This window comes from Mustela nivalis (assembly GCF_964662115.1).
Source record: "Mustela nivalis genome assembly, chromosome: 13".
Lineage (NCBI taxonomy): Eukaryota > Metazoa > Chordata > Mammalia > Carnivora > Mustelidae > Mustela > Mustela nivalis.
The window spans coordinates 9,231,406-9,258,195 of NC_139032.1; the positions used below are offsets into that span (position 1 = coordinate 9,231,406).

The window sequence follows — 26,790 nt, forward strand, 5'->3', positions numbered from 1 at the left end:
CTCAGGGAAACGAGATCTTTCAAAACATTGGGTCTGCAGTGGCACGGGGTTGACAAAACAGAACTCTGGGTACAAAACAACAACAACAACACAGTGTTGGGAAACCTGGATTTACCTCCCTGTCATTTTATCCTATTTATTTAACTAACCTCTACCCCCACCGTGGGGCTCGAACTCGTGACCCCACGATCAGAACTTGCATGCTTCTCTGCCTGAGTCAGCCGGGCGTCCCACTTCCCTCTCGTTTTAGAGGTGAAAACAGAGACCCAGAGGAAGGGGTCAGGGATTTGTGCTACATCACAACTCAGCCCTTCTGAAGAGCAGGTTACCAGGTCAAAAGTGGCGGATCAGAGAGACAGAGCCCCCCAAGCCCCCAGAGGCACCGAGTCAGGGCCACAGTCACTCAGGGCTGCACGACCAAAGAAAACTCCTCCCCACCTAGGGCAGGATTTAGGATCCCAATGTTCTCAATGCGTTGGTCCCAAATTCAGCTACAGGAATCAGGCACAAGTTAGTGAGCCCAGCAGGGGCCCCAACCACTTTGCTTCCACGCGAAATTGCCAGATCTCCCACTTTTTCCAGGAAAGCCCTGAACCCCGGCGTACGGGGGAGATCTGCCAGTCTTTCAATGTCAGCAGAAGGCTGAAAGGAAAGTAAAAACTCTATACTGGTCAGACAAAATACATCGGAGGGCTGGCGAGGCCTTCAGTCCATAGGGTCAAGGCTCTGGGGGTCCTGTTTCCTCGACTGTAGAGACAGGACCACAGCCATGGCCACAGGCAGGCCACAGGAGCCCTTTTCTCCAGGTAGGGCCACCAGATTTAGCAAATGGACAGAGAGGACACTCAGTTCCATTGGACTTCAGACAAACAATGGATAATTTTTTAGTATAAGTATGGACAGGCAATACTTAAATTCCAGAATAGAAATATGCTGTAGGCAACTCTCACAATATAATATTGTCTGGGACATACTTAGAATCTATACTGTGCATACAGATATACACCAACATAGATACGGATACAAGTATTGCCTGGGACATACTTACACTAAAAAAAAATATTCACTGCTTATGTGAAATTCCATTTTAACTGGTATATTGTACCTGGCGCCTGACCAAGGAAGCTCATCAGTGAGCTTTCCTTTCTCTGGTCTCAGTTGTCCAGGAAATCGGAAAAATAAAGTAGACTTAATCCAAGCCACACCGACACACTCCCATAAGCAAGTGGGGTCCTTGACCGCTGGATCTGGCTGTCTGGTCAGGCATCCCTCAGCAAGCTGAATTCTGTCCAGGTGACAGGCCTTCAGGTCACAGTGGGCACATCGCATTTTCCCTTTGATCCCCTGGGAGACAAGCCCACTGCTCATGGGTACATGGTGTCTGCCGTGACGACTGAAGCAGGATGCTTGGAATTCCAATACACAGGTTTGCTCACCTCTACTGCCCTCTGGACCTTCATCATCTAAGTCCTAGCAGGGGGGCCGGTGGTGCTGCGGAGCTCCGCTGGGGCTGTTCTAGTCTCCCCCTCCCACTCCCACAACCCCGAGAGGGAGCTCAGAAACCACCATCCTCCCCCCTTACCGTGAACTTCATTGTCTGACACTGTCCACGGTCAGGAAGGAAAAATTCTTCCTCTATCCTCTTATGTTCAGTAACCGGGGGTCTGCAGATTAAACTAATGAAAGGCAGATTAAGAGGAGAAAAGGCACATAATTTTAATTACTATTTACATGCATGTCAAAAAATACTTACATGCATGTCAGTTCACAGAAAACAAGTGAAACTCGAAGAAGTGGTTAAGCGTGGGGCTTATATGCCTTTTTATAAGAGGAAAGAAAGGATTTGTGTGTCAAAGGTGATAAATTACAGAGAAGTGACTAGGATGTACATAGTGGAAACTAATGGAAGACAAGGGCTATGTTTATGCAAGCTCATCGGGGTGTTGATTGCCTATTTGCAGTGATAAGAGATGCTCTTCTATCCCTGATATTGGGCAGGCAACTTCTTCAAAGGGAAATGTATGCCCTGCTTTTAGGCAGATACAGGGCGGGCAAAGACCTCCTGCATCTCTTGATTCTCAGTTGCCTTCAGCTCAGTATAATCCTTGCACCAAAGTGGCCCATTCGGGGTGACACACTCTGATCCCCTTCACCGTCTCGCTCCTGGGGGGAGCTGGGCGGATGCCGCTGCTGGTCAAGAAGCCAAGCAGAGGTCCCAGACGCTACCACCACCAGCCCCACCCTCCGGCACAGACCACGGACCTTCCACAGTTCAGCAGGGGCCCTGTTCTGTCCCAGAGGGTCTCCATCTTCATCGCCTCCTTCCTCCTCTTCCTCCTGCCTCACAAGGAGCAGAGGGGAACCGCTGATGGCCTCCGTTTTACTCCCACTGGCCTCCAGGGAGCAGCAGAGCTGGGAAGAACATTCACCAATGCGGCAGCAGGTCATGGTGGGTTCAGCGAGCCGTACTTGACCAAGGGACCGGGAAGGTCCTGGTTGTCCCACAGCCCCAGACTGCAGCCACAGCTGCATTTTCCCATCTCCGGGGAAACCCAGGCAGCTTGGCAGAGAAAGGAGCAGGAGCTCTAAAAACCCCTACAAACTCTGGCGGGGTCGGGGGGTAGGGGGTGCTGACTCTGTAGAGCAGGCAACACTTGATAATCCGGGTTGTGAGTTCAAGCCCCACGTTGGGTGTAGAGCCTACTTAAAACAATTTCTTAAAAATAAACCCCCTGTTGGGCGCCTGGGTGCCTCAGTCAGTTAAGCATCTGCCTTCCCTGCAGGTCATGATCTTGGGATCCTGGAATCAAGCCCCACATCTGCCTTCTGCCCAGCGGGGAGCCTGCTTCTCCTGCCCCTTCTGCCCCTCCCCCACCACTTCTGCATGTGCTCCCTCTCTCTCAGATAAAAATAAAATCTTTAAAACTGAAGAAATAAACAATGAAATAAATAAAATCCTGTGAAGTCTAAGCCCATAGAATGAACCCAAAAGGGTGAGCCCCACATCCACCACTTCCTGGTGATTTTCCCTGGATAACTTGCTTCCTTGCTTCCCCATCCATCAGAGGGAGACAGGACTGCTACTGACCTGATATGATTATTGAGAGATGAAATGAGCTAATAGATGCTAATCATCGTGTAGAAAAACGGCTAGAACAGAGTAAGTGCTTTACGAATGATCGCTCCTGAGTCCCTCTTAACTCCCAACTATTTCTGAAAAATACTGGATTCTGGGTAGCATTTTTTGGTTTTGTTTTTGTTTTGTTTTTTGAGAGATAGAGAGTGCAGGGGGCAGGCCGAGGGAGGGGGAAGGAGAGTATGGAGAGCAAGCAGAGGGAGAGAGAGAGAGAGATCGTGGGAGGCAGAGGGAGACAGAGAGAATCTCAAGCAGGCTCCACACCCAGCGTGGAGCCCGACGTTGGGCTCAATCTCATGACCCAAGATCATGGCCTGAGCTCAAATCAAGAATCAGGTACTTACCCAACCGAGCCACCCAGACACCCTCTGTTTTTAATAAATTATTTGGCATTTGGATTGGCTCTAGACATATTTTAAACTAATTAGTAGCATCTAACAGGTACTTTGAATTGTTCATTTGAATAAATCATGTTGGATTGACAATATTTTCTCTATGGGTATAAACACAGATTTTTGGAACACGTTTCTGACATACGTACAGGGGACTCTGGCAAATCAAATAGTCCATTTAACAGGGAGCTAGACACATATCATGCCCAACTGCCAATTTTTAAAACCCTACACACAATATCTTTAAGACTAAACCACAAGACGCATGCTTCTCGAAGAAGCAGGGTCTGCAGTGAACCTTGGACGTGACCGTATTAGAGAGAGGCAGCCGGGCTGGTTCTCAGAGCACCCCTGAAGACAGGAAGCTGCATCTCACCCAGCTCGCTGCCGGCGATTTTCATTCATCAGCTTTGTTTTCCCTACACTGTTGCCCACTCAGGCAGCCCCAAATGACATCTGTCTGCTCAGCTGCTGGAGGCCTGAGCTAATTTCAGAACCAGGACAACCCTTGAGATGTCCTGGGCTCTGAATGGAGGCTGAGATACACGCCAGCAATAGGATCACTCAACAAAGGCTCATCCTCCTCCCTCTCCAACATTTCCCTTCCTTCCTTTTTTTTTTAAGAAAGCACTACAGGGGAGAGGCAGGGGGAGAGAGTGAGAAAGACTCTCAAGCAGACTCCCGGCTGATCATGGAGTCTGATGCGGGGCTCGACCCCAGGATCCCGGAGATCATGACCTGAGCCGAAGTCAAGAGTCTGATGCTTAACGAACTGAGCCCCTCAGGTGCCCCTCACATCTCCCCCTTCTAAGCTCAAATGCAAGAGCAGAATTTTCTCACACTTTAAATGACCTCCTAGTTCCTGAACAGGGACAGGCTGAGGGAGATGCCGTGGCAAAGACATCACTAGCGTCCACAGCCAATTCTTGGAATGCTCAGGCTGTTCACTTGCAACTCATTCACTCTTGTCCGTTCTCCTGACTTTTCCCCAGGGCGCCTGCTACGCTTGACTCTACCTTCATGCTAAGTCGAAAAAGGAACCTCCCTGATCTGCTCTGGCCAATCAGAAAAGAGCATGCAGTCCAGAGCTGAGTCCCCCCTTGCCCTCTTAGCCAAACTCTCTGGGGCATCACCCAATAGGCACAACCACCCATGGCAGCCAACGTCACCGTGGGCTCCCTGGAGGCAGAAGCCAGTGAGGAGGACCAGGGCTGGCTCAGGGAGTCCGGAGTCGCTGGTGAGCCAGAGCCCATGCAGATCGCCATGGTGGTTCTGGGTCCCAAGTCCTACCCACCAACCCTCCCCCCAGAGAAGACACCCCCCATCTGGTTCCACCCGCGGTAGCTGGGAGATACGGAGGCTCCTTCTCCTCCCCAAAGAACCTTCCGTAGACCTTTGGAATCTTTCATTTACGTTGCAGTGTAGGGGCACCTGGGTGGCAGCATCCAGGTCCTGATCTCAAGGCTGTGAGTTCAAGCCCTGCACTGGGCTCCACACTGGGTGTGGAGCTCACTTTAAAATAGAAGAAGAAGAAAGAGGAGGAGGAGGAGGAACAGGAAGAGGAAGAAGGAGAAGAAGTTGTTGTTGTTGAAGTTGTTGCAGTGTAAGTAAGGAGGAGGTCAGGCTCTAAAACAACCAAGCAGCCACTCAGGTCGTCTGGAGGTATAATTTTTCTGCAACTACTAAATTTACTTTTGGTTCAGTGCAGTGGCTTTGCCCGCTTTGAAACTCTTGACACAGTCTAACAACCCCCACCCACTCTCAGAATCTAATCGCTAAAAAATCTCCATTGTACTTTAGGAAAGCCACGACCCTTTTCATCGCAAATGACACTGTGGGGACACTAAAGGCACCTCACCGAACCAACGACCGGCAAGAGGCAAGATGGCCCCTTGCAAGCCTCTGCCCTCGGAGATTGGACTTCGCGGAGGATGCACTTGGAGATGATTTTTTTTTCCGGTAATGACAACGTTCGGTCCCGCATAAGAAATGAAATTGAAGCATTGATCTTATTCTTCAAGTAGAGGATGGCTTCAATATGAAAATTAACATATAAATTTAGCATCCATCTTATTTTCAACTCACTTCTGCTGAGTAAATGCGCATATAAAGGATGAACGGCTGAAAGGGTACGCCCTGAAATCAAGTCCATTTTTCAAACATGTCAGATCAGAGGCAGCCAGTGCCTGTTTTCTGGGGACCCAACAAATGTTCCCAAGGTTCCCCCCTTCCCATCGCCTCCCACCAACCTAGCCACAGGGCCACTTGGGGACCTCGGACAATGAGTCCCGAAAGAGCAGACCCCATAACACAGGACTGCTCCGAGGCACACCTCCTCCTCCGGTCCAATCTCTTTCTGTGAATCTTAAATGTTCTCAGGCTCTTAGAGGTCTGCAGTTAAATCCAACAGCCTGGACCAGGGGGTCCAGAACCCCTGCCCCTCTCCCAAGTCCCTGTCACCTGTCCAGGCACTCTGCTATTAATTTCAACCACAGCCACGTACCCAGCTGAGAAATGCCTTGCTTCTAGAAACGTCTGTGCAACTACTTTTGTTTTTCCCATCATCGAGAGCACTGATTTTTCACAGGAGGGCATCACCTCACACCTGTTAGAGTGGCTTTTACAAAATAGACAAGAGAAACTACGTGCTGGCAAGAATGAGAAAAGAAGGGCGTCCTTGAGTGGCTCCGCTGGTGAAGGTCTGCCTTTGGCTCAGGTCCTTATCCCGTTACCCCTGGGTCCTGCCTGGGATCAACCCCACATCAGGCTGCCTGCTCAGCAAGAGGCTGCTTCTCCCGCTCCCTCTGCCCCTCCCCTGACTCATGCTCGCTCTCTCTGAAACAAATGAACAAAATATTTTCCAAAAAAATGAAAATAAAATTTTGAAAAACAGAGCCCTCGTGCAACATTAGTAATTTGCAAACTGCTGCAGCGTCTCTGGCAAACAGGCTGGAAGCTCCTCACAAAACGGGAAACAGAGCTGCCCTGTGATCCCTCAATGGCCCTTGAGGGTACATTTCTGGAGAAGATGAAGTCAGCATCCCGAATTGCCACTCCCTGTTCCCTGGAGCATTTTTCACAATAGCCAAGACATGGAAACAACCTAAGTGTCCCTCACTAGGCCCAGAGAGAAAGCAGATGTCACCTACTAACTGAAATACGCCTGTCCCACCAGGACAAGTACTGTGGGATCTCGCTTCTACATGGAACCTAAAAATCCAAACTCACGGAACCTGAGTAGAACCAGGCTTGCCACGGGATGGGGAGGGAGATGGGGACATGTGGGTCAAAGGAAACAAACTTATAAGATGAGAAAGTTCTGGATATCCAAGTCACCGCATGGTGACTATAGCTACACTGTGCACTTGGAAGGTACCAAGAGAACAGGAGAGAGATGTTCTCTTTGATACGATGTTGTATGTCAATTCTATCTTAGTCAAACAGGGAGGGCTCGGGGAGGGAACTATTAATGTTTCTTACCACTCGGAGCTCCAGCTCCCGAGCGAAACCTATTTCCAGGTGCCACTAGTAAACTTGGAATCAGGGCACACCTGAAGGGCCGGCAGCCCTGGAGAAGCCCGGAGCCTTAAGCGGCAGCCTCCCTGAGGGAAAGGGGAGCGCATTTGTGCTAAGATCAGGTGCTTTGCCCATCAGGGGTTTCCAAAAACAGGCACTTCTGATCCCAAATGTGTCCCTGAGTCCAACATTAACCTTGGCCCTGAAGTTCCTTGAACTCCATGGAGGGCAGGAGTGAAGGATGCAGGCGTTTCAACCTCTCCCTCTGCCCCTTTAGGGCGCATGAACCTGAGAAGAAAACCTAAGGATGGGCTGTTCTCCCGTCGCTGTGATTTAACACCTGGGGAGGACAATAAAAATGGAGGTGCTGAGGCTCTCTGAGATCCTGAATTCAACAAGCAGGGCTCAGGAATCTAAACTAGAAGGGGAATCCGTGGGGCGCGGGGGGCACACTTGCAGACGAACCTGTAGAAGGTGACTGCCCACCCACACTCTCATCGTGGATGAACAAAGCATTTAAGACCAGCTTCTGGCCGGTCCTCACTAGTAGGGGAGGCGGGAGGCCTGGTTTCCTGTGGATTAACAAGCCATGGCCAAGCACCCCAGAAGGAGGTGGCTGACTTGTTTCTCTTGTATGCGAAGGAGTAACTGAGCGCCCCTGGGCTACCGGTCGGAGCAGGGTGGTCTTCCAGAGCTGAGCTAGAATCTGAGAGGGGGCTCTGGCCACAGGACAGCGACTGTGGGACGCAGGATCTGAACCGATTTCTGCCATCTGACCCCCGACCACACTTACCCCCCAAAACAAGCAAGTCCTGCTTCAGAAGACTGTACAAGGATCGAACATACCTGCACTAGCCTAGGAGGTCGCTGCCTTACAGGTGGACCCCACGCTGCCGGCCATTGTCGGGAGTCAGTAAGTTTGGAGATCTGCTGGGGGCGGGGCCATCGCGCTGAAGAGACACTGCACCTTAGGGCGGGGGCTGCTCCATCCGGGGCCTTCACCCTGAAGAAGGAACAGCTGCAGACAGATCTCGTAGCCCCATGGGCTCAAGGGGACCTGCTACCGCTGTTGCTTGTTAAATGAATGCAGGTAAGCGTTTGAGACAAACACGCCTTGGGAAATAGGCTCGGCCTGGGTAGGCCCAGGCGAGCCCAGCACCACGACATAAACTGTCCCAGACAACAGGGGTCCAACAGTTTTCTTCCTCAGTCCCTCACTTTCTTCCTTGACCCATAGGCTAATGTCATGATACAACCCAAACAACAGGAGTATGTACTTTTGAACTCTCTGTTAGGGACTCATGTCCTTGAAAGACATAGTAGTCGAATTAACATAAGATTTTTCCCATCAGAGATTCTCATTCCTAAAGTGTTCCATAGAAATAAAGATGAGATGGGGGGTTTTTGGGTCCTAAGTAGCTTTTGTATCCCTCTGGGACCCCTTCCAGGAGTGGCTGGCAGCTAATAGGAGCTCCTGCCCCCCAGCTGAGGGAGGAACTTAGGCCAAGAGGACCTGGTGTCCTCCCTTCCAGACTGAAGCGCCCTTCGGACTCCTCTGGCCTTGGGAGCTCCTTCTGCGTCCTCTTTCCTTCTCCTTCCACCTTTGTAAGTTTCCTGTGACTTAAGGGGTCATCCTTGCCTTCAGGCTCTTTGAAGAACAGATGTAGCAAGAGAAGTGGCTATAGTGGGGCACCACTGTGCATTATTGTTTAAAAACTCTCTTTTTAAAATAATCGGATCACGAATGCAAAAGCTAGGGAGCTCAATTAAAAGCAGTCCTCACTCTCACCAAGCGCTTTCTCTGTGTCGGGCACAGTGCTAAGTACGTGCGCCTCACGGTGCAAATTGTTTCATTTTTACTTTTTTTGAATGGGACTCTCCATGATCATCCCTGCTTAGCTCGGACTCGCGCACAGGGGACTCGGGAAATAGCAGACCCAAAGCATTCTCTTACACAGGCGAGGCCCTCACGACGCATCTGCCGGAGCAGTGGGAGGTGTGGAGGGACTGGACTGAGCTCTATTCTTAAACAGGAAATCCTCTTTCTGAACATAGCCCCCAAACTCTCATTCCTATTTCTCAAGAAATGTCCCCATTCAACAGACCCCTGGGCCCCCGATCCATGTGCTAGGAAGCAGCTTTTACATCAAATTGCTCTCTTTAGAGATCCTCTTTCCACAAGCAGAAATGACATAAACGAAGATCGTCTCCTTAGTTTATTATTTTTTTTCCTAGAGCCCTCAGCATGCTACATTCACCTGACAAAGCTTAACCTTGTGTTCATTTCACAATACATTTCATGCAGTTCACAGCTGGGATGGGCTTTAACACGGAATCACGCATGTTTCAGTTCAGCCACGTGGAAAGAAGAATTCTTAAAGGAGTTTGTCTCTGAAAACTGTCCGAGCTTACATAAGCACGTGAGCGGTTCACTCCCTCCTGAAGTGCAGCGTCTCTCTAAAATGCAAGAAGGAATTTTAGCATAAGAATATAAGGTCCATTTGCAACCGAAATCGCTTGCTTCCGTTTTTACAGATCCTGAGGAATCCTCTTTCACAAAACCGCATTCAAGTATACTGTTTTGTCGGACATTCCGGGTCGAGTTTGGGAGCAAAGCGGGCCCCCAGCCTTCCCTCCCCAAATAAACCTTGCCGCTGGACCCGGCTTTCCCAAGACTATTCTTAGCATCAGACTCTCTTTGACAATAAACATTCAGCACTAAAGCCACAGAGCAGAGCTATTTGGCATTTTTTTCCCAATGAAGTGCAAGAAATTAAATAAGTTATGCTTTTTATTGCTAAGGTATAGAATCAAGCACAGTCACTTTGTCAAACAGAAGGGAAGGGTGGACACAGAAGCGGCCTCTCCTGACGGGCCCGGGGTTCGAATGCACAGAAAAGGTCACCTGGTCACGCCGCCCCGCAGGGAGCGGCCTTTAGGAGGACGTGTTGAGTATTCTAGAGTCTGAGGAGTCGGACCTCTCGTCATAGTCCTCCTCGGTGTAGAGGGGCTGCTTGGCCACGATCGGGCAGCCGTCGTCGGGGACGGAGATGCGGGGGTCCTCGGGGGCGCGCGCGGGGAGGACGGGCGAGCTCCGGAAGACGCCGGCCGAGTTGGCGGGGAAGGGGCCCACGTACTGGGACCTCAGCTGGTACTGCTGCTGCAGGGTCATGGTGTTCCACAGGGTCACGTCGTTGGGCAAAAAGGGGCTCGACTGGTTCCTGGCCAAAGTATTCCGCAGCATCAGCGGGTAGCGGGGCGGCTGGGGGAAAGGATGCTGTAGGGGTACGGCCAAGGGGTTGGGGACAACGTTACTGGAGTCGGCCGAAAACCTCAGCGTGTCCGGGACCCTGAAGGCCGAGCCCACGGACCACTTGGAGGAGGAGATGGGGTAGGAGCTCAGGCTGTGTTCAAAGATGTGGCCGTTGGAGGGCAGCACCAGCCCCTCGGGCTCGGCGGCCCGGTCCGCGGCAGCCCCGGCGACAGAGGAGCGGCTGGACAGCAGGACCTCCACGGCGCTCACCAGGTCCCCGCCGCAGCCCTTCAGGATGAGCTCCAGCACCGTGGGCTTCTGCGCGGGGAAGATCTTTTTCAACACTTCCAGGGGCGGCCGGTTGGCCTTCAAGCTGAAGGGCAGGGACACGGTCCCCGAGGGGCCCTCGATCAGCAGGTGGTTCTGCTCCCCGTGGTACTTGGGGCTGTCTGGGCGGCTCTCCGGGTTGCCTCCGTTTTTCTGCACCGCGTAGCCCCCCTCGTCCACGGACACGATCTCGGGGCTCTCCGGGGTGAAGCAGCCCTTGCTTTTGGCCACGTCTGGGGAGCCCCTCTGGTCCGCGTCTTTGTCGCTGAAGGTCTCCGTGTTGTCGGCCGAGCTGCTGTCCCCCAGCCGCTCTTCCGTCAAGTCTGAAAAGCAGAGAAGAGCTGGGTTAATCCTGCCCCGGGGTGCACGAAGAGGAACCGAGGAGCTGGGGGAGAGCCGCACACAGGCCGTTTGGAAGGGCGGATGCCACTGGGTGGGTATCAACACACGGAAGCCTTGCTTTGTCTTTCCTTTTCTTTTCGTCCTTTCTTTAAGTCATCGCTACACCGAATGTGAAGCTTGAACTCATGACCCTGAGATCAAGAGTCACAGGCTCTCGGACTGAGCGAGGCAGGCACCCCCTGTTCCGAAAGCCTTTAAGAAGAATCCAAACCATCTCGTTGGCCAATGTGGGGGGAGGGGCAGACTACATAAAAATCTAAAAACTGGAATGATTTCTCAGACTGAGGTGCACAGAGAGGCTTGCCTTGAACACAGGACAGGGATCTGGTACCTATAACCATAAAAGATGTAGCTGTCATAGCAGTCACGATCTAAATAGGGACCTCTGCAGGTTTAGGGATCAACACAGCCCAGGGAAGAACAGGAAAATGAGCTCAGGTTTGTCTCCTGGTTCTTTTTCTGCAAACGAGGGGGCTGGTGTTACCCAGGGACGTCAGCAGCGGGTGCAGGACCCTTTATCCATAGAAGGGGATTTTCACATTATAAATGCATTTCCCATAGGCAGATTTTGCATTACACAGGTCTTGTGAACTGGTCCTATGTTTCTTCGGGTTACCTAGTACAATAACTAATCAGTAGAAGTGCCAGGAAGAGGCCTCTCTTCATTGAAATCTTTCTTACAAAGCCACTCCAGGGAGTGACAGACCTGACTTCGCAGCACCTTGCACTAAGGGTCAAGCAAAACCAGCTGTGAATTCTGAATGGCAGGGTAGGTCACAGGACAGGGAGGAAATGGCTGGAGAGATCTGTCAAACTGCACAGGGGACATGACCCACCCATGAAACAAGGAGCCCATAACTCCAGGACTGTAGGGGTAAAGAGGTAAAACCATTTCATGAACTGTTTTATTATTAAGGTTCATGGAAAGGATTGAAAGACACCTTCTTGAATTATACCAAAAGGCGGGGGGGGGGGCGTCCCAAGATTTTTGGAAGATTTGCTGAAAACCAGAACAGCTCCAAATTTAGCATTTTGACCTAAGACATTGCCCCCGCAAAGGGCTGGTATCACAGCGCCAAGCAGGCTGAAGGGAGTAGCCTGGATTTGCTTGCAGTAGGAAATGCCAACAGACCTTTATAATAAAAGGACGTATTCTCTACTAGCACACTAGATGCAAGTAGATTTTTATCCTTTTGAAAACACTGACTGGCTGTCTCTACTCAGAGCCAGTGTAACTGATCTAAAGATGAAAATTATTAATGACCCAGTTGTCAGGTTGTAAACATTCGGTCAGCCTGTTTCTACAGCCCAGCCTGAATGGCTTCCTTGTCGCCTTCTCTGTGGGCACACCTGACTGTACTTAGAAAGCCAGCGGTGACATTTCATCACTGCAGCTCCAAAAATCTCCCTCCTCCAATGTATTGTTGTTTGTTTCAAAAGCCTTAAACAAAGGCCCATTTAGGAACATTCTTCTAATGTGGGATTTATTTTCAATATGAAGGAAAAACAAAATGTTGATTCTTCCCAAAGCAACCGGTGTGTGTCTGGCAACGGTAAATGCATTTTAAAAACAGGCTTAAACTCTTATCAGTACGACCTTCAGTCTTAAGCCTGATATAAATTCACACTTAACTCAAATCTGCATTTTAAGTCAACTACCGCTTTTTCCAATACAAGGTTTCTCTGCAGGGGTCATCCTGGGCCCACAAATACAAAGCCGACTTTGCTTTCTGCAACCCCTCTGGGACGTGCTCAAGACCTATTTTTGTAAGAGAAGTTTGCCATCTTCCCTTCTGCAACTCCCCAGGACAGGGGACCCTGATGCCATCTCCTCAGTGAACAGGTATTTGTTCTTCGTCCAAGAGAGAAAAGCCACAACAAAAAAGCTTCCACAGATTCACATTCTAATCGGCAGACCTATCTACGTTATCCGACTCCTGACCGGTCCATCCGTCCCTCCTAGCGCTTACTCGATTATTAAGCCCTGGAAAATGAGTGGACAGAGACTGTGTGTTCACCCAGCACCGGCCTCAACACACGACTGGACTTCGCCCCCCTCCTCAGTGGAGCCTGGGGAAACAAGTCAAAGACACGCCCCAGGTAAATATTAAACTAATAAAATTGTGCTTTAAATACTGTGTACCTCTAAGCTTTCTTTACCTAGTCTTATCAGTATCAAGTATTTGCATCCCTGTAATAGGCAAGATACTCAGGGAAACAGGAAAAAAAAGAAGGTGAAAAACACCAGGAAGTCTAAGACTGGTCCCCACCTGGGGGGACTTAGCTCGTTGGGCAGAGGAGATGCTCGTACAAGGAGAAGAGCAAACACAGCCAGGAAAGAACTTGCTTCCTCTCCAGCAGGATGCGTACTGCACACAAAGGTTCATCGTAGCATCACCCTCAGTAGCCAAAGGTGGAGCAACTCAGGGGTCCACGGATGGACAGATGGACAAAGAAAACCTGGGACGTATATACAGTGGAATATTATTTAGTCTCAAAATGGAATGAAATTCTGACCCATGTTATGATGGGGATGAACCCTGAGAATATGCCATGTGAAGTCAGTCAGTCACAAAGGACAATATTCTAGGGTTCCACTTAGACGAGGTCCCTAGAACAGACAAACCCACAGAGACAGAAAGTGGAATGGTGGTCAGCAGGGCTGGAGAAGAGGGACTGGGACTTACTGTGTCACAGGCTTTCAGATAATGCGAAAGTTCTGGAAATGGACAATGGTGGTGGCACAACACTCTGAATGTACTTAGTCCCCTTACACTGTGCCCTTAAAAACAGTTAAGATAGTAAATTTTATTGCATGTATATTTTACCATAATTAAAAACAAGAGAGAGAAAGAAATAGGACACACAGTGTCACCGCAGTGTAAGGGATGGTGACATTTTTTTGGAAAGCAAGAGAAACAACTGGTTCTTCTAGGAAATAAAAGGTACGTAAGTACAGCCAGGAAGCTCAAAACCTAGCTGTTTTTTAAATGAGTGAACCTAAAAATGGCTTCCTATGCTAAAAGATCATTTTTCCCAGGGTATCTGGCCAGCTCAGCCTGTGGAGTACTTGACTCTTGATCTCCAGGTTCAAGCCTCATGTTAAGGGTAGAGTTTACCTTAAAAATAAAATGAAATATAATATGATATGATATGATATGATATAATATAATTTTTCCCACCCCGTATGAGCTGCCAAATGGAAAATAAGTTTTCCATTTATGGAAAGTGTGTTGAGGTCTATCACCAAATTCACTGTTTCACAGAACATGCCAGGCTCCAGAAGAAAGTGATTCCAAGAGCAAAGGTTTGGCCAGACAGGAGCTAGAGAACAATGTTCTGGCAAATCGGACACATCCACCATTTTTCCATAATGGCCAAGGATACACTATCCCAGTCTCCTCGACCCTGGGTGACAGGACGCTGAATCTGACGATGCAAGATTCCACCTTGGTACCTGTGTTCCTGCTCTGCAGAAGAGGCCACAGGACAATGGCATATGGGCAGCTTGTTCACCAGCTGGGACCCCCCAGCCTGCAAAAAACCCCTGCCTGTCTGATTTTCTTGGTTCCCGGTTGCCCTCCCCCAACCCCACAGTGCCACAGTGGCATGCCGGGAGCAGCACGTGCTTCTGGCTGCTTCTCTGGGAGTGGTGCTGACTCATCCACGCTCTCTTCTCAGGTTTCAGTCAGGCTGGCCTCTCCGAGTGTCCAGGCTAGGGCCACAGGGTGAAGAAAGCAAACAGGGTGTCCCAGGAATCAAATCTACAAATTCAGGACATTCCAAGCACCTGAGCTCAGGACTCTTCATACCACATTCAGAGGGAGGACAGGAGACCTTGAAGGAACCAAGGAGTGGGGCACAGCCAATGCTCTCCTGCTCGGAATCAGCCCATAAAGTCTTGCCCCAGGCTGTCCGGGGAGCAGGATCCCTGTCCCCTGCCCAGGCTGCTGGGGTTGCAAACCTGGGCAAGAGTAGACTAGCCTCTCACCTTGTGCCAAGAATCCTTCCTCACCACCACCATTTCTGAAGGGCAGAGCTTGGAGCCCACGCGATTTTGTGGCACGGCCTACTAGTGGTTGACCTGTTGTACCTAAACTAGATGTACTGTACGTTATTCTATAAATACAGACTTTCACAAGTAATTATAGAGGGTGGGTTTCGAGCCCAGCGATAAAATGTAATTTAATAACAGGTGTTGCTTTACATCTCTAGGGTTCCCCCCCCCTAAAAATGAACTTTATAAAATGTTCATGTTGTCTTGAAACACAAAGGCCTTTCTAGATACAGAAATGTGACACAGCCAACCAACAGATGAAAAGGGAAGTGGTCCCCCAGACATTTTACCTTCTTTTTTCTTGAAACTGACACACTAATTCCTGGGACATAGAGAGTAAGAATATACTCCAACTGATAACATTTTTACCCCTAGAATATGGATGCAGATACCCAGACCTTCTACCCCAAAAGTTTCTAGAAAGAAACCAATTTCATGGGAAATTCCAAATCCCCTACTCAAAGTTATACAGTCTGCTGTTTCTCATGTTTAAACATCCAGGAATTTGAAAAATCTTACTACTCACTCTTCAAGTTCATATTTTTCATGATAGAGAAATATTCCTAGCCACCCAGGAACTAAACCCTTCACTCGGGTCAAAGTATGTAAAAGAAGGAGATATTTGATTAAGAAGGAAACTTTTTCTATCAACAATAATACGACCAACTTCAGAAAATACATACATCAGCCTGAAGATAGCTACAAGACTTCTTTTTCCCTTTCACTAACGACTTTAACAAGGGAGAGAAACAACACGCAAAAGTAACTTCCAATCTAAAACTACAGTTTGCAAAATCTTTCCTCCTTTAGAAGACGTTTTTATGCGAAAATGTAGTCACATATTAAAAAAAAAAAACTAGGTATTCTTTTCAAATATTTTGGGGAAGCCTACCACATATGTGGAATAAACATACACATAAAAATGGAGAATCTTTCAGACATGAATGTGGTGGGTTTTATCCATTCTATTCAATTATATCTGTAAAACCCAGGGGCGCCTGGTTGGCTCAGTGGGGGAAAGCCTCTGCCTTGGGCTCAGGTCATGATCTCAGGGTCCTGGGATCGAGCCCCACATTGGGCTCTCTGCTCAGCAGGGAACCTGCTTCCTTCTCTCTCTGCCTGACTCTCTGCCTACTTGTGATCTCTGTCAAATAAATAAAATCTTAAAAAAAAAAACAAAATATTATCTTGAATGAAAATACAAAAGCATTGGTATAGAGAAAAATGTTTCCTAGTACAAAAGTCACTGAACTTTTTTTTTTTTCCTTCTGAAATCATGTCACACAGTTTGGAACATGGATTCTATGTCCTCTACTGTTGACGAGCTTTGGGGACACACCTCTAACTGTTCCCTGATGGGTGGTTTTCCAAGCACACAAATCTTACAGCAATGACAGGAAGGAGCCCAAGCAGGACCGTGCTTCTAGAAGAGATGTCAGAACGCTAATCGGAGACACACTTTTTTACATTTTCTGTTATCTTTATCTCACACTGGAAGTGCTGACTCATTAAAAAACCCTGAGTGGCTGAAAATCTTAAGTACAACAGGGAATGAGTATCAGTGGAAAATCTTTCTTTTTCTTCCTGGGTGGAGAGGTGGGGGGACTTGTGAAAAGTACACAGTTGTCCTGCTTTGCTTTTTAAAAAATCGTTAACAACAAGGGGTGCTTCTTTGGGATCAATATTTGGGGGGGGGGGGGAACCTTGGTATAGAAAGGTCCTTAAGGAAATAAGACTCACAACTGTGGACTTTGTAGGTCTTGCAAAAATTTAGTTTTGAACCCTTCGGTGACTCAGGAGCACTTTTCAAGAAGCAGGAGGAAAATGATGTATAAATCTCCAAGTTTATTCAGAACTGATAAAAATGCAGCTGGCTATTCATTCATCCATCCACTTAACAAAAACCCTTACATCTCTTACTACGTGCCCAGGCAATGTATTATGTAAGATGATACAGAGCTGATCAAAACATTGCCTCTTGGTCCCTGAGACGCTCACAGTATAAATCTTCTTCTGTAAAAGTTCCACGTTATCTGTGTGGTTGGTCAAATTTTACATTGAAATACAGCCAGTAACTCAAAAGCCAGCAGCTGGGCGGACTAGGGCGCATTCACAGAGTTCATACTGCTGTAAACATTCCCGCATAGAGACAATGGTTGCAACAAACACACATAGCGAACTAATAAAAGTACTAAAGTTGGGGGGGGGACAGGAGCCTAATCCCAGCTTCATAAAATGTAGTCCTGCCTAGTCGTTGCCATCCAAAAAAGAAATTAGAGATTCAGTACAGAACTGACCCATTCTGAACGTTCCGGTTTTCCATCATACTGGTGAGTCGGTAGTTGATTGTGCTCATTTTTAAAAGAGCTGTTTAATGATAAAGTCAAAAGGGAACAAAAACCCATACAGGTTTTCCTTTCCCATTAGTTGCTTTGGAGCCTGTAGGACTGGAGAGGGACAGGATGATCCCAGGGTGAAGGACCTAGGACAACCTGACCCGCTGTTCACTCGTCAGGCCCCCATCTCTGCCAAGAGCACGCACGGGAGCCCAGTTCGAGGCCCACGTGGGACGCAGGGTGGCAATCCCGAGACCTGAGGCGCCAGAGCAGGTAAAAAGGAGGAAGACAGGAGGGGAGGGAGAGAGGACGAGAGGACGGAGGGAGAGGAGAGGCAGGCAAGCCGAGGAGGAGCTCCAACCTCCACACACGTACCCCTCAGGAAGAGGAGCAACATTTCCAGAAAGGGGCTCCAAGTCCTGCCCCGGACCTTGATTTATGAAGATGTACTCCCTCTCTCTCTGTAAAGCTGTTAGCAGAAAGTGCTGACTGGCGGCAGGAAGAATTTCTCATCAGTGCTCTTTGATTGTATTTTGCAAACAAAATGCCTGTTGCTTGGTAACATTTCACTTGAGCCTGACCTTCCCCGAAAGTTATTGCTATCGGATTCGATTTACACTGTCCTCCTGTGATTACTGTAATCTTTTAAACCCGGGAGCTCATCCATCAGGGAGAAGAAAAGTTGGTTGTGTAGGTCCTGAGCCCGGCTATCCGCCAGATTTATAACCCAGAGGAGCGAGCTGGGGTGGGGGGGTTCGCTCCTGGCTGGCGGCGGACCTGCGGTTCCCAGACCCGGACGACGCGCTCCTCTTTCCGGCCAGCCCTGTCCTGGCGCCGCCAGAGGGACAGGAGGGCCCCCGCGGACAGCGAGAAGCTGGTGGTCGCCCTGGAGCCACCCCACCCCCAGGGGCACCCTTAGGGTGACTGGGGCTGGGGAGGGGGGATTGCCTGGGCCTAGGGTTGCCGGACAAAACGGCAGGACGCCCAGTTAAATCTGAACTTCAGAGGAGGACTGGAAGTTTTTCAGTCGAAGTGCGCCCCGGGCCATAGTGACATCCTATTTTTGGTTGGCCTGAGCGCACGCTTTTGTGGTCGGTCTGGCCGCCACCGAAGCCGCGGCGGCAGCGGGGACCGAGCGGGAAGGCGCGGAGGGGCCGCCGGCTTCTGCCCGGGGCGGTGCGCAACAACCGGGCCCTGCCCTCGCCGCCCCGTGAGCCTGGAGGCAGCCCGGGAAGGTGCGGCTGGCCTGGGAGCGAGCCCGAGCCGCCGCCTGCAGTGTCCCCGGGACACAGACCGGGTGGCAGGGGACAGCGGCCCAGGGCAGCCGTGCCGCCGCCGCTGCGCACACCTTTCCTGGGGTGCCCGTTCCGCTGCCCTCCGAGAGGACAGCGCAGGCATGGGTGCCGCGGGGTGGGGGCCTCCTCCCAGACGCTGCCCCGGGCCCACCGCAAGTTCATGCCCACCCCCCAGCTGTGCGCCCTGCGTCTCCCCACCCCCCCCCTCCTGCACCAGCCTCGGGGAAAGGTTTGCGGGGGACCAGGAGTAGGGGACCGCTAGATTCTCTGCGGTGGGTCGGTGTTCCAGTTTCAGAGGGCAACTGTGAGTCAGGCTCCTCGCCCCAGGTCAAGCCGTCCTACATAACCAGACCCCCCCTCCCCGCTTTTATTTAAATTCATAACTAGGCTTGATGAATGACTTTAAAGTCTTTCCCACTTTTTTCCTTTTCTTTTAGCCTATGATCACCAGAGTTTCCTATTCCGGCCTGGACCAGGGATCCGGCAACAATCACTACACTTGCAGGTGCGTCTGTCTCTTCTTCAAATACATAAATAAATAAATAAATAAATAAAGAGTAAAATTAAATATTAGGAAGCAGATGGGACAGGACTCAATCAAGCTGGGGCAAAAAAACACCGAGCCAGCATTAAGCTGCTAAGAGGAGTCCAGCAAGAGGTAAAATTTTTAAAGACAGTTTTCCACACTGTCCTTTTCTCCCTACTGTTTGCTCCTATTCAGGAGAAACGCACAGAAAAGGAGCTCCTTCTGTCCTTTCTGATCCTGTTCGGTTCCTAACCAATTATGCCGTTTTTTATTTCTTTTTCCTTTAAGAGCATTTCAAAGAACCTGTGCGCCTACTTACTGTGTAGACAAATGTAGGAAGACTCTATAGCCACAGGTCTTTCCTTGCACAGCCCTGGGGGGACTGAGAACACGCTTCTGGGGGGAAAGCTGGGGTGGGGGAAGGGAGGAGAACACAGGACTGTAACTTAAGCTCCTCACCTTGGTCGTGACCCTTAACTTGCCTCGGCTCTTGAGCCCAGGTCCTGAAAGGCTGGCTTGGCTGGTTGAAGCTGCTGACTCAGATACACTAAGAGCTGAAGAAGGTTCACACTTCCCATGATATTTTCATGAGAGAGGGGGCAGGGGGAGAGAGTGAAGAGGACAAAGAGGGAATTTAGGAGAGTAAGTGAGTCAGTGGTACAAAGAAGCTTAAATTAGAATTTGGGGCTCAATCAAAACCGAGTACTATGAGGTCAGTCCTAAACGATAATCAAGGAGCATGGGAATTGCACACCCAGAAGGAAAAAAGAACGCTCCAGTCCGGAACTGGAAGTCATAACGTTAGAGTGTGCAAAGTCTCCTGAAGGCCACGGCCATATTGACAGGGATGCTCAGCGTTCTCCGCTGTTAGATAAAATAACGCCCCTTCCCTTAGAGAATCTGAAGCGGAATTTTGGGATAGAGATTTCTTTCAGCAACACAACTGAATTGTGGTGTGACCGTGTCACTCCCCTAGTGGATGCTTTTCTTCCAGCAGTGCCCAAGAAACATACACTTCTCTAGGGCGGGCGGGTTTCTCAAAGATTTCTGGAGAGGGAGAGACTCCTGAGTTTGTGCACCTGTGTTTGTACCCGGCAGCAAAAAAGCCTCTGTGTCCATAGCTATGCACTCAAGAGGTCCTTTGCAAAAAGAACCAGCGGCATTTTTGGCACAGATATCACAACAAACACAGGCCTATAATGCACCAGGAGACATGGAGGTGCCTAATGGTCTGTGAACTTAAGTACACGTGGACCTACTATTCTAACAGAGCGTCTCTTAGTTCTCTAAATGCAGAGAGCTACTTGTCCAGGAGTATCCGAGAGGCTGCTGAATTCGCATAGTATGTTACTTACAAATACATTACAAGAGGAGCTGCAAAAAGGCACGATACAAACAGCAACCGGTCTCCACACTAGACAGTTTTCCCTAACTTAAACCCCAAATGGGCTTCCTCCATATGGAGCAATGCATGGAACGGGTCCATCTGTAGGCTTGCTTTCCTAATGGGAAGCATTATCTGTTCTTCTCCTGCCTGCTCCTACCGTTGGATTGGTGGCCGGCTGCTTTTTAAAAGCATGGAGCTACGGGGTCGGACCCGTTGAAAGAAGAGAGCAAAAGTTATATAAATGAATGTGCAAAGTACGGAGTCCGAGGAATGAGGAGTTGGAAACTGGGCTTTTAGTTCCTGATGCTCGGGTGCCCCAAAGCCTGGTCTTTTCAATTACTTGTTTTCGATTCAGAAGGCCAGGGCTGGTTTCTCCAGTAGAAATCTGTCTCCGTCTCCCTCTGATCCCCCAAAGCTCACTACTACAGCTGCTACCCTGCCCGCCTTCCTTCCTGCTCTCATGACCCCTCCTCCCCCAGGTTGTTTTGGTTTTGCGACTCTTCAGAAGACTTGAACTCTGACTATCCCAAAGACCGGTTTGAAGACCACAGGGTGTGAAAGAATCCCCTTTGGACAAAGACTCCAGAACCCAATGCCCCTGGGGTGCCCCCCCCCCTTGGGTGCCCCCCTCCCACGGCAGACGGGCCACTGCAAAATCCTACTAAGGGGACAGACTCGCTGACTCCTGCTAGGCTGCTGGGGAAACGGAGCCAGGGTAAACTGGAAACGGAAAGGTTAAGAAAAGTTACTGGCATGGGTCAGCTTCTGGAACTGAGACACAACCGTCCTGGTTACTTGCCCTCACTTAAAGGAGAAAAGCGAAAAGAATCTTTGTGACCCTCTTTCTCCTCGCCTCCCCTGCCTCTACGGCAAATGTATAAATACAAAGAGAGGAGACGGACAAAAGATCGCCAAGGCATGGGGGATGGGGGCCGCCCATTACTCGCACTTATGCTTATACCCTACTTTGGATTAAATATCCACAAAATCCAAGTTCAGCAAACTGTCCTCCGTCCACAAAGGCCCAGTCCTCCTCTTCACATAGATATTCTCAGGGCTTCAAGCCTGCAGAGCGTAACTGAGCAACAGGACAGCCGACAGACCTGTGCCAGCCAGGCTGCCTATCCCCTTACCAGTGAGTCTGCTCCTGAAGGCGTCTCTCCAGAAGCCAAGGGCAATGTCTTTTTGGGGGGAAAGGTGGTGTAACCAGAAGCTCTATCAGAGGTCCACCTACAAGAGGCCTCTGGCCCTTCCAGGGCCTGCGCTTGCCAAATTTCACTATAGCCCCTACTCCCCCTCCTGGGAAGATGTGCTTTTTACCTGTGTACAGGTCGGTTCCAAGGGAAACATCAAATACGTGTGTCCACTGAACTCCAAGAGCCTAAAATCACAGGAGCACTTGTGCTAGGCAGGACAGCAAGCTAGAGATGCCCCAGGAGGAAAGAGACTCATCCAGGGTCTGTGGCCCGGAGAGAGGCAGCAGATGGAAGCAGGGAAGTGGGGGTGTGAGACCCACCCTCTCTACAGGAGCCCCGCAGAGGAGGAGAGGACTGGAGGGGAGGGAAGAGAGCCCTTGCTCCCAATCTTGCCGCTTGGTAGCAAGAGGCCCGCATGGCCCGGAGAACTGAGAACCCCTGGAAAAGCTCTGGACAGAGTTGTTCTTCCCTGCCGGATGACAAGTCTCATTTGTACTTCTTTAGACCGGAGAGACCGCTGAGGGCAGTCTGAGAAACTGCGTTCAAAGATCTGAGATCTGTAAGAGCTGGGTGCGCCAGATCTGGGGTCCCCCATACCAGCTCAGGAAGCTTTCTGGTCCATTTCACTGAGCTTCTAAATAGGGCTTCCTTCCACACATCACAAGAAGCTGGAAGCCATAGTCCGCGCCTTACTAGAAAGGCTTCGGGTTCACTCCAGCTTCCTGGGGCCAGAGAAGCAGGGCCAGAGAAGCAGGCCCAGCTCGGCCTGGGCCAAACCTTGGCCTAGCCTAGAGTGACCTGCCCCTGTCTGTCCCAACCTCCCAAGGCAAGGCCCTCTATGGCCGCAGCCAGAAAAGCCCGGCCGCGCCGTGGGCTGTGTGCCCGCGTGGGTTTTAACTTGGTCGTGTTTCGATCTCCTTATTTACCGGCGGCTGCGGCCACGTTCCCCCGGGGAAGGCGTTTGGCGAGCCCGACGCCCAGTCTCGCCCGCCGTGTGCCTCGCCCGAGGCGCCTTGCCCCCGGGTGCCTGGGCTGTGCCGGCTGCGGGTCCAAGGGAAGCCGGCCTGCGCCCGGACAGTGAGAACCGGCTCGGCGAGAGCGGGGCGGTGAGGCCCGACGCTTCCCGCGGGCCTCCCAGCCAAAGCCGCCGCGGCCGCTGCAAAGTTTTCGCCGACGCGCCGCGCCCGGCTCCCGCCCCGCAGACACTCTTACCTGGCTTGGCGAGGGGCGCCTGCAACGCCCCGGCCTGGGGCTCCGCGGCCCAGCGCAGCGCGGCGGCCGCAGCCAGCTCGGCGGCGGGCCGCGGTGGCGGCGGCGGCGGCTGAGACGGCTGCGAGGTCGGCGGCGGCTGCGGGGCGGCGGCGGCGTCCCCCGGCGGCGGGGGTCCGGGCAGGGCGCGCAGCGAGTCCGGGATGAGGCTCTCGAGGCTCTCGTTGGCCTGCTGCCGGCGCAGCGCCACCTGCGCGGCCATGACCCGCTGCCGCTCGATGATGAGGATGCACTTCTCGCAGGTGCAGTCCTTGAAGCGGCAGTAGCGCTTGTGGCCCTTGAGCCAGGACAGCACGCCGTGGTTGCGGCAGCGCGCGCACTTGGGCGTGCGCTGCAAGGGCGCCCGCGGCGGCTGCGACACCGGGCCGCCCATGTACAGGTAGGGGGAGCCGTAGCCGTTCATGTCCCGGGCTCCAGGGAGAGCAGGCGGGCTGGCTGCGGCAGCGGGCCAGGGGGCGCTGGACCGCGGGGCAGCGAGGCCGGCTCCGGGGCGGCCGGCGGGCGGAGCGCTGCTCGGTCCCGCAGCCCCGGCGGCCGCGTGCGCTCCGAGACGGCGGGAGGTGCCGCCGCCGTCTTCACGGATCCCCCGGCGCCCGCAGCCTCAGCCTCCCAACGGTGCTCGGCAATCCCACGCGCGTCGCGCCTCCGTCAGCGGCTGCCTCGGCCGGCACGTCCTCCCTCGCCGAGGCGCTGCGGCGGCTGCGGAGAGCCGGCGGGAGCTCTGGCTGCGGTCTGAGCCAGCTGGTCTGCAGCTCCCGCGCGCGCAGGCCGGCCGCAGCACCTCCTCCGCCGCCCTCCCCCCACCGCTCCTCCCTCCCACTGCCACCCCCACCCCCGGGGTCCCGATCTCCTTGCGCTCCCCACTCTCCACCCCACTCCACGCCTTCCTCCTGCCCTTCCGCTCGCGCCCCCAGAGTCCCCTGCACTTCACCTTCCTTGCCACCTGCAGCCAGGCCCCTCTGGCGGGGGCGCTCACGGCCCCCTGCGCCAAGCTGCTTACGCTTTGCCGGACAGCAGCGCTCCGGGACGCGGCGGTGCGCTCGGGGCGGGTCAGAGGTGGACCAGCCGCGGTGAGGGTGGGGGTGCCCGTAGGCCAGTGAGGTGGCCGCTCCCCTTCGTGCCCCCCCCCTCGCCCCGCAGGCCTGCTCTGGCGGCACCCAGCCCGAGGCCGCTTTCAAGCCCACGCCTGGCCGCAGGGAGGGCTCCTCGAGATCCCGAGCCTAGCCGAGCGTGGCGGGTGCGCTCGGGACTTGGCCAGAGCCGAGAGGGTTTTTAATTGGGACGAGTCCGGCCGTGCGGCCGCTGGCGAGTAGCATCGGGTTAGGGCGGTGGAATTGGTTCGGGAAATTTGGGTTTCCTTGATATCCCTTTGCAACATTTTTTTTCTCTTTTGCTGCTGTGGAATAAAATGAATGTTGATGAAAACCTGCTGGCCCAAGGATGACCTCCCATTTCAACACAACAGTCCTCCCTCTCGGGCGTTTGATTCTGTTTCTCTACCCTCCTCCCCAGGTGTTAGTGAAAAACCGCTTCTGTCCTGAAAGGCCCGGAAGTGCTCTTGTGGAAGGTTTGCTTAAGAGCCGGGTCTAACCCTTCCGAGAGCGGACGGAGGAGCCACGCTCGCGCCCCGCGAGTTAGCGGATGTGAGGATCCCGGCTCCGCTCTGCCCAGCAGCCACCGTGCCACCAAACCGAGATCTGGAGTCCCCTCACTCAAACCCCCGCAGACTCCGCGACTGAGTTACGGATGCGAGATGGGGCCGTTCTCCCCTCCCCCCACCCCAGCGTCTTCGGCGGGGACTGGAAGAGCGCGGGCGCACGCGGGGGCGCATCACACTCGGTGGAAACTGCACCCGCGCGTCTCTGATCTACCAGTACCGCTCTGGCCTAATGCAGACGCCAGCAGTGCACCGGGAAGCCTAAGCAAACACAAACACACGCAAGTAAACAAAGAAACAAACAAAAACAGGAGCGTGAGGCGGTGCAGGGAGCACAAAGGTTCCGCGCCAAGCGGCGGGAGACGGCATTCCCGAGCCTTCTTTCCGCAGGCTCCTGAGAGGACACTGAGCTCATCTCCTGGAGGTCGGGCGAGTCGAATTCCAGGCCAGCCCTCAGCCAGGGCCAACCCTTCGGCCGCACAGCGCCCCTTGTCCCCTCGGGGAGGCCGTTTTTCTCTGCACTGCCCTGAGAGCAAACAAGCAACAGGAAAACGTCCCTCTGTGTTTGCTGTGAATTCAAGTAAAGGGTCGCCAGGCGTCCTGGCGGCCAGCCCTCCGCCCGCAGGGTGATTCCGGGAAGGGAGGAGGATTATAAAGCGAACTCGGTTGGGTGCGTTTCCCTCGAAGCCCTTAGCCGTCCTTCTTCCCAGACTTGTCCCGGAGTTGGGGATCGCTGGATGCTAGCTTGCTGGTGGGGCCGGGCAGGAAACCCTGATGCCAGAGTACTACCCCTGGGAGGCTTCCCCCCAACGCTGCGTCAGCACAGACCCCTCGGGCGCCTCTCACCCCATCCCCCACCTCGAGCCCTCTGCCTCCAACCTTCGCTAGGAAAACAAACCCTAAAACACGACAGCTGGAAGGAACTTCATAAGCTCTCGGGATTGGAGGCAGAGGTCACCGGAACAACTGGGGGCCAGGGGCTGGGAAGTGGGATGTTGGCAGTCCCTTCAGGTAAAGACAAGGAGGGTCTAAAATGACACTGAACCTGGGAACTTTCGCGCGGAAATCTCCGGGTCTCTTGGGAGTGAAGAGACCATGGACCTCTTTTCAGACCCGACTCCCAAATTTCTCCAAACGGTCAGGGTAACTAGGGCGTATAAGTAACTTGGGAGTAAAGGATTTTTTTTTTTTTTTTAAGGAAATGAACAGTTCTCAAAACTTTTTTTGGGGGGGGGGCATTCCCACTACTAAGGAGACCTCCTTTCCTCCGTCAGTCACCTAGCCACCCTATCCCTTCGCCACTCGAACAGTCCGGCATTATTTGGTCCGGGGCCCCGTTTCACTCCAGTGCACATCGGGGACTGAGACCTAAATACTCATTTGATATAGCGCAATAATCCTTTTCTCATATTTGATGGGAATGTTTTCCATATCCCAGTATTTGACAACATCTCCCTATAGGAACAGGTTTGTATTTATGTTGGTAAAATGTCCCCTGCCTCAAAGTCTATTGTAACCCAACACCTGACAACCCCGAGTCCCATTTCTGTTTGCAGAAAGGGTTTATTCAAGCACATAATGGGATCCCAGCAGAAAGCCTTTCAGAACAAGGGGCTATGGTAAACTTCACCACATGAACTCCGTTTCCAGGGCTATTAAGCTTTTAATTGGAAAATAGCAGAGGAAATTTCAAGGTGACTATAACGTGTTAGCAGTTAGTGCAGAGAAGAAAAGCCCAAGCGGGAATGAATGTAGAAAGCATATGGTCTGAATCACGTTTAGGAGGAGCGGCCTGTTCTCCTGAAGTCCCCGCCACTTACGCGCTTATGGGAAAAATCATCAAAGAAATTGGAAAGGGAGGCAGGAGGATTACAAGTAAATGTAACCTCGCTCGACTGGATCCACTCCTGTGCTGCTCTGGGTGGTGCATCCGCTCAAACCACAATTAACTAGGTAGAACTGTGACAGTTATTAACAGCGGAAGGGTGAAAGAGAATGTGCGTATGTCACTCTTTCTCTTGGCGCACAATCTCGTGGTGTG

General features: G+C 51.9%; 1 protein-coding gene and 1 long non-coding RNA gene across 3 annotated transcripts; one reads left to right on the plus strand and one right to left on the minus strand.

Annotated features, from left to right (window-relative positions):
* Positions 1-9,247: 9,247 nt before the first annotated feature.
* Positions 9,248-23,692, minus strand: DMRT3 (doublesex and mab-3 related transcription factor 3). Of its 2 annotated transcripts, XM_082695029.1 has the most exons (3): positions 23,036-23,568; positions 9,950-10,947; positions 9,248-9,501 (listed from the first exon to the last, which is right to left on the minus strand). In XM_082695029.1, the coding sequence occupies exons 1-2, from the start codon at positions 23,493-23,495 to the stop codon at positions 9,980-9,982; spliced, it is 1,428 nt and encodes a 475-aa protein (XP_082551155.1). In that variant the 5' UTR covers positions 23,496-23,568; the 3' UTR covers positions 9,248-9,501; positions 9,950-9,979. The 2 variants fall into 2 exon arrangements, with proteins under 2 accessions (XP_082551155.1, XP_082551156.1); XM_082695030.1 differs by having other exon boundaries at positions 9,248-10,947; positions 23,036-23,692.
* On the plus strand, positions 17,712-21,620 carry LOC309846215. Its single transcript, XR_014301794.1, has 3 exons — positions 17,712-18,109; positions 19,152-19,219; positions 21,107-21,620. It is a non-coding gene; the product is annotated as an uncharacterized lncRNA (long non-coding RNA).
* Positions 23,693-26,790: the final 3,098 nt, after the last annotated feature.

Coding starts and splice junctions, on each gene's coding strand:
- DMRT3 (XM_082695030.1), bottom strand. CDS start 23,495: ATGAACGGCTACGGCTCCCCCTACCTGTACATGGGCGGCCCGGTGTCG. Junction 10,948..23,035: donor GGCGCCCCTCGCCAAGCCAG/GTAAGAGTGTCT, acceptor TCTGCTTTTCAG/ACTTGACGGAAGAGCGGCTG.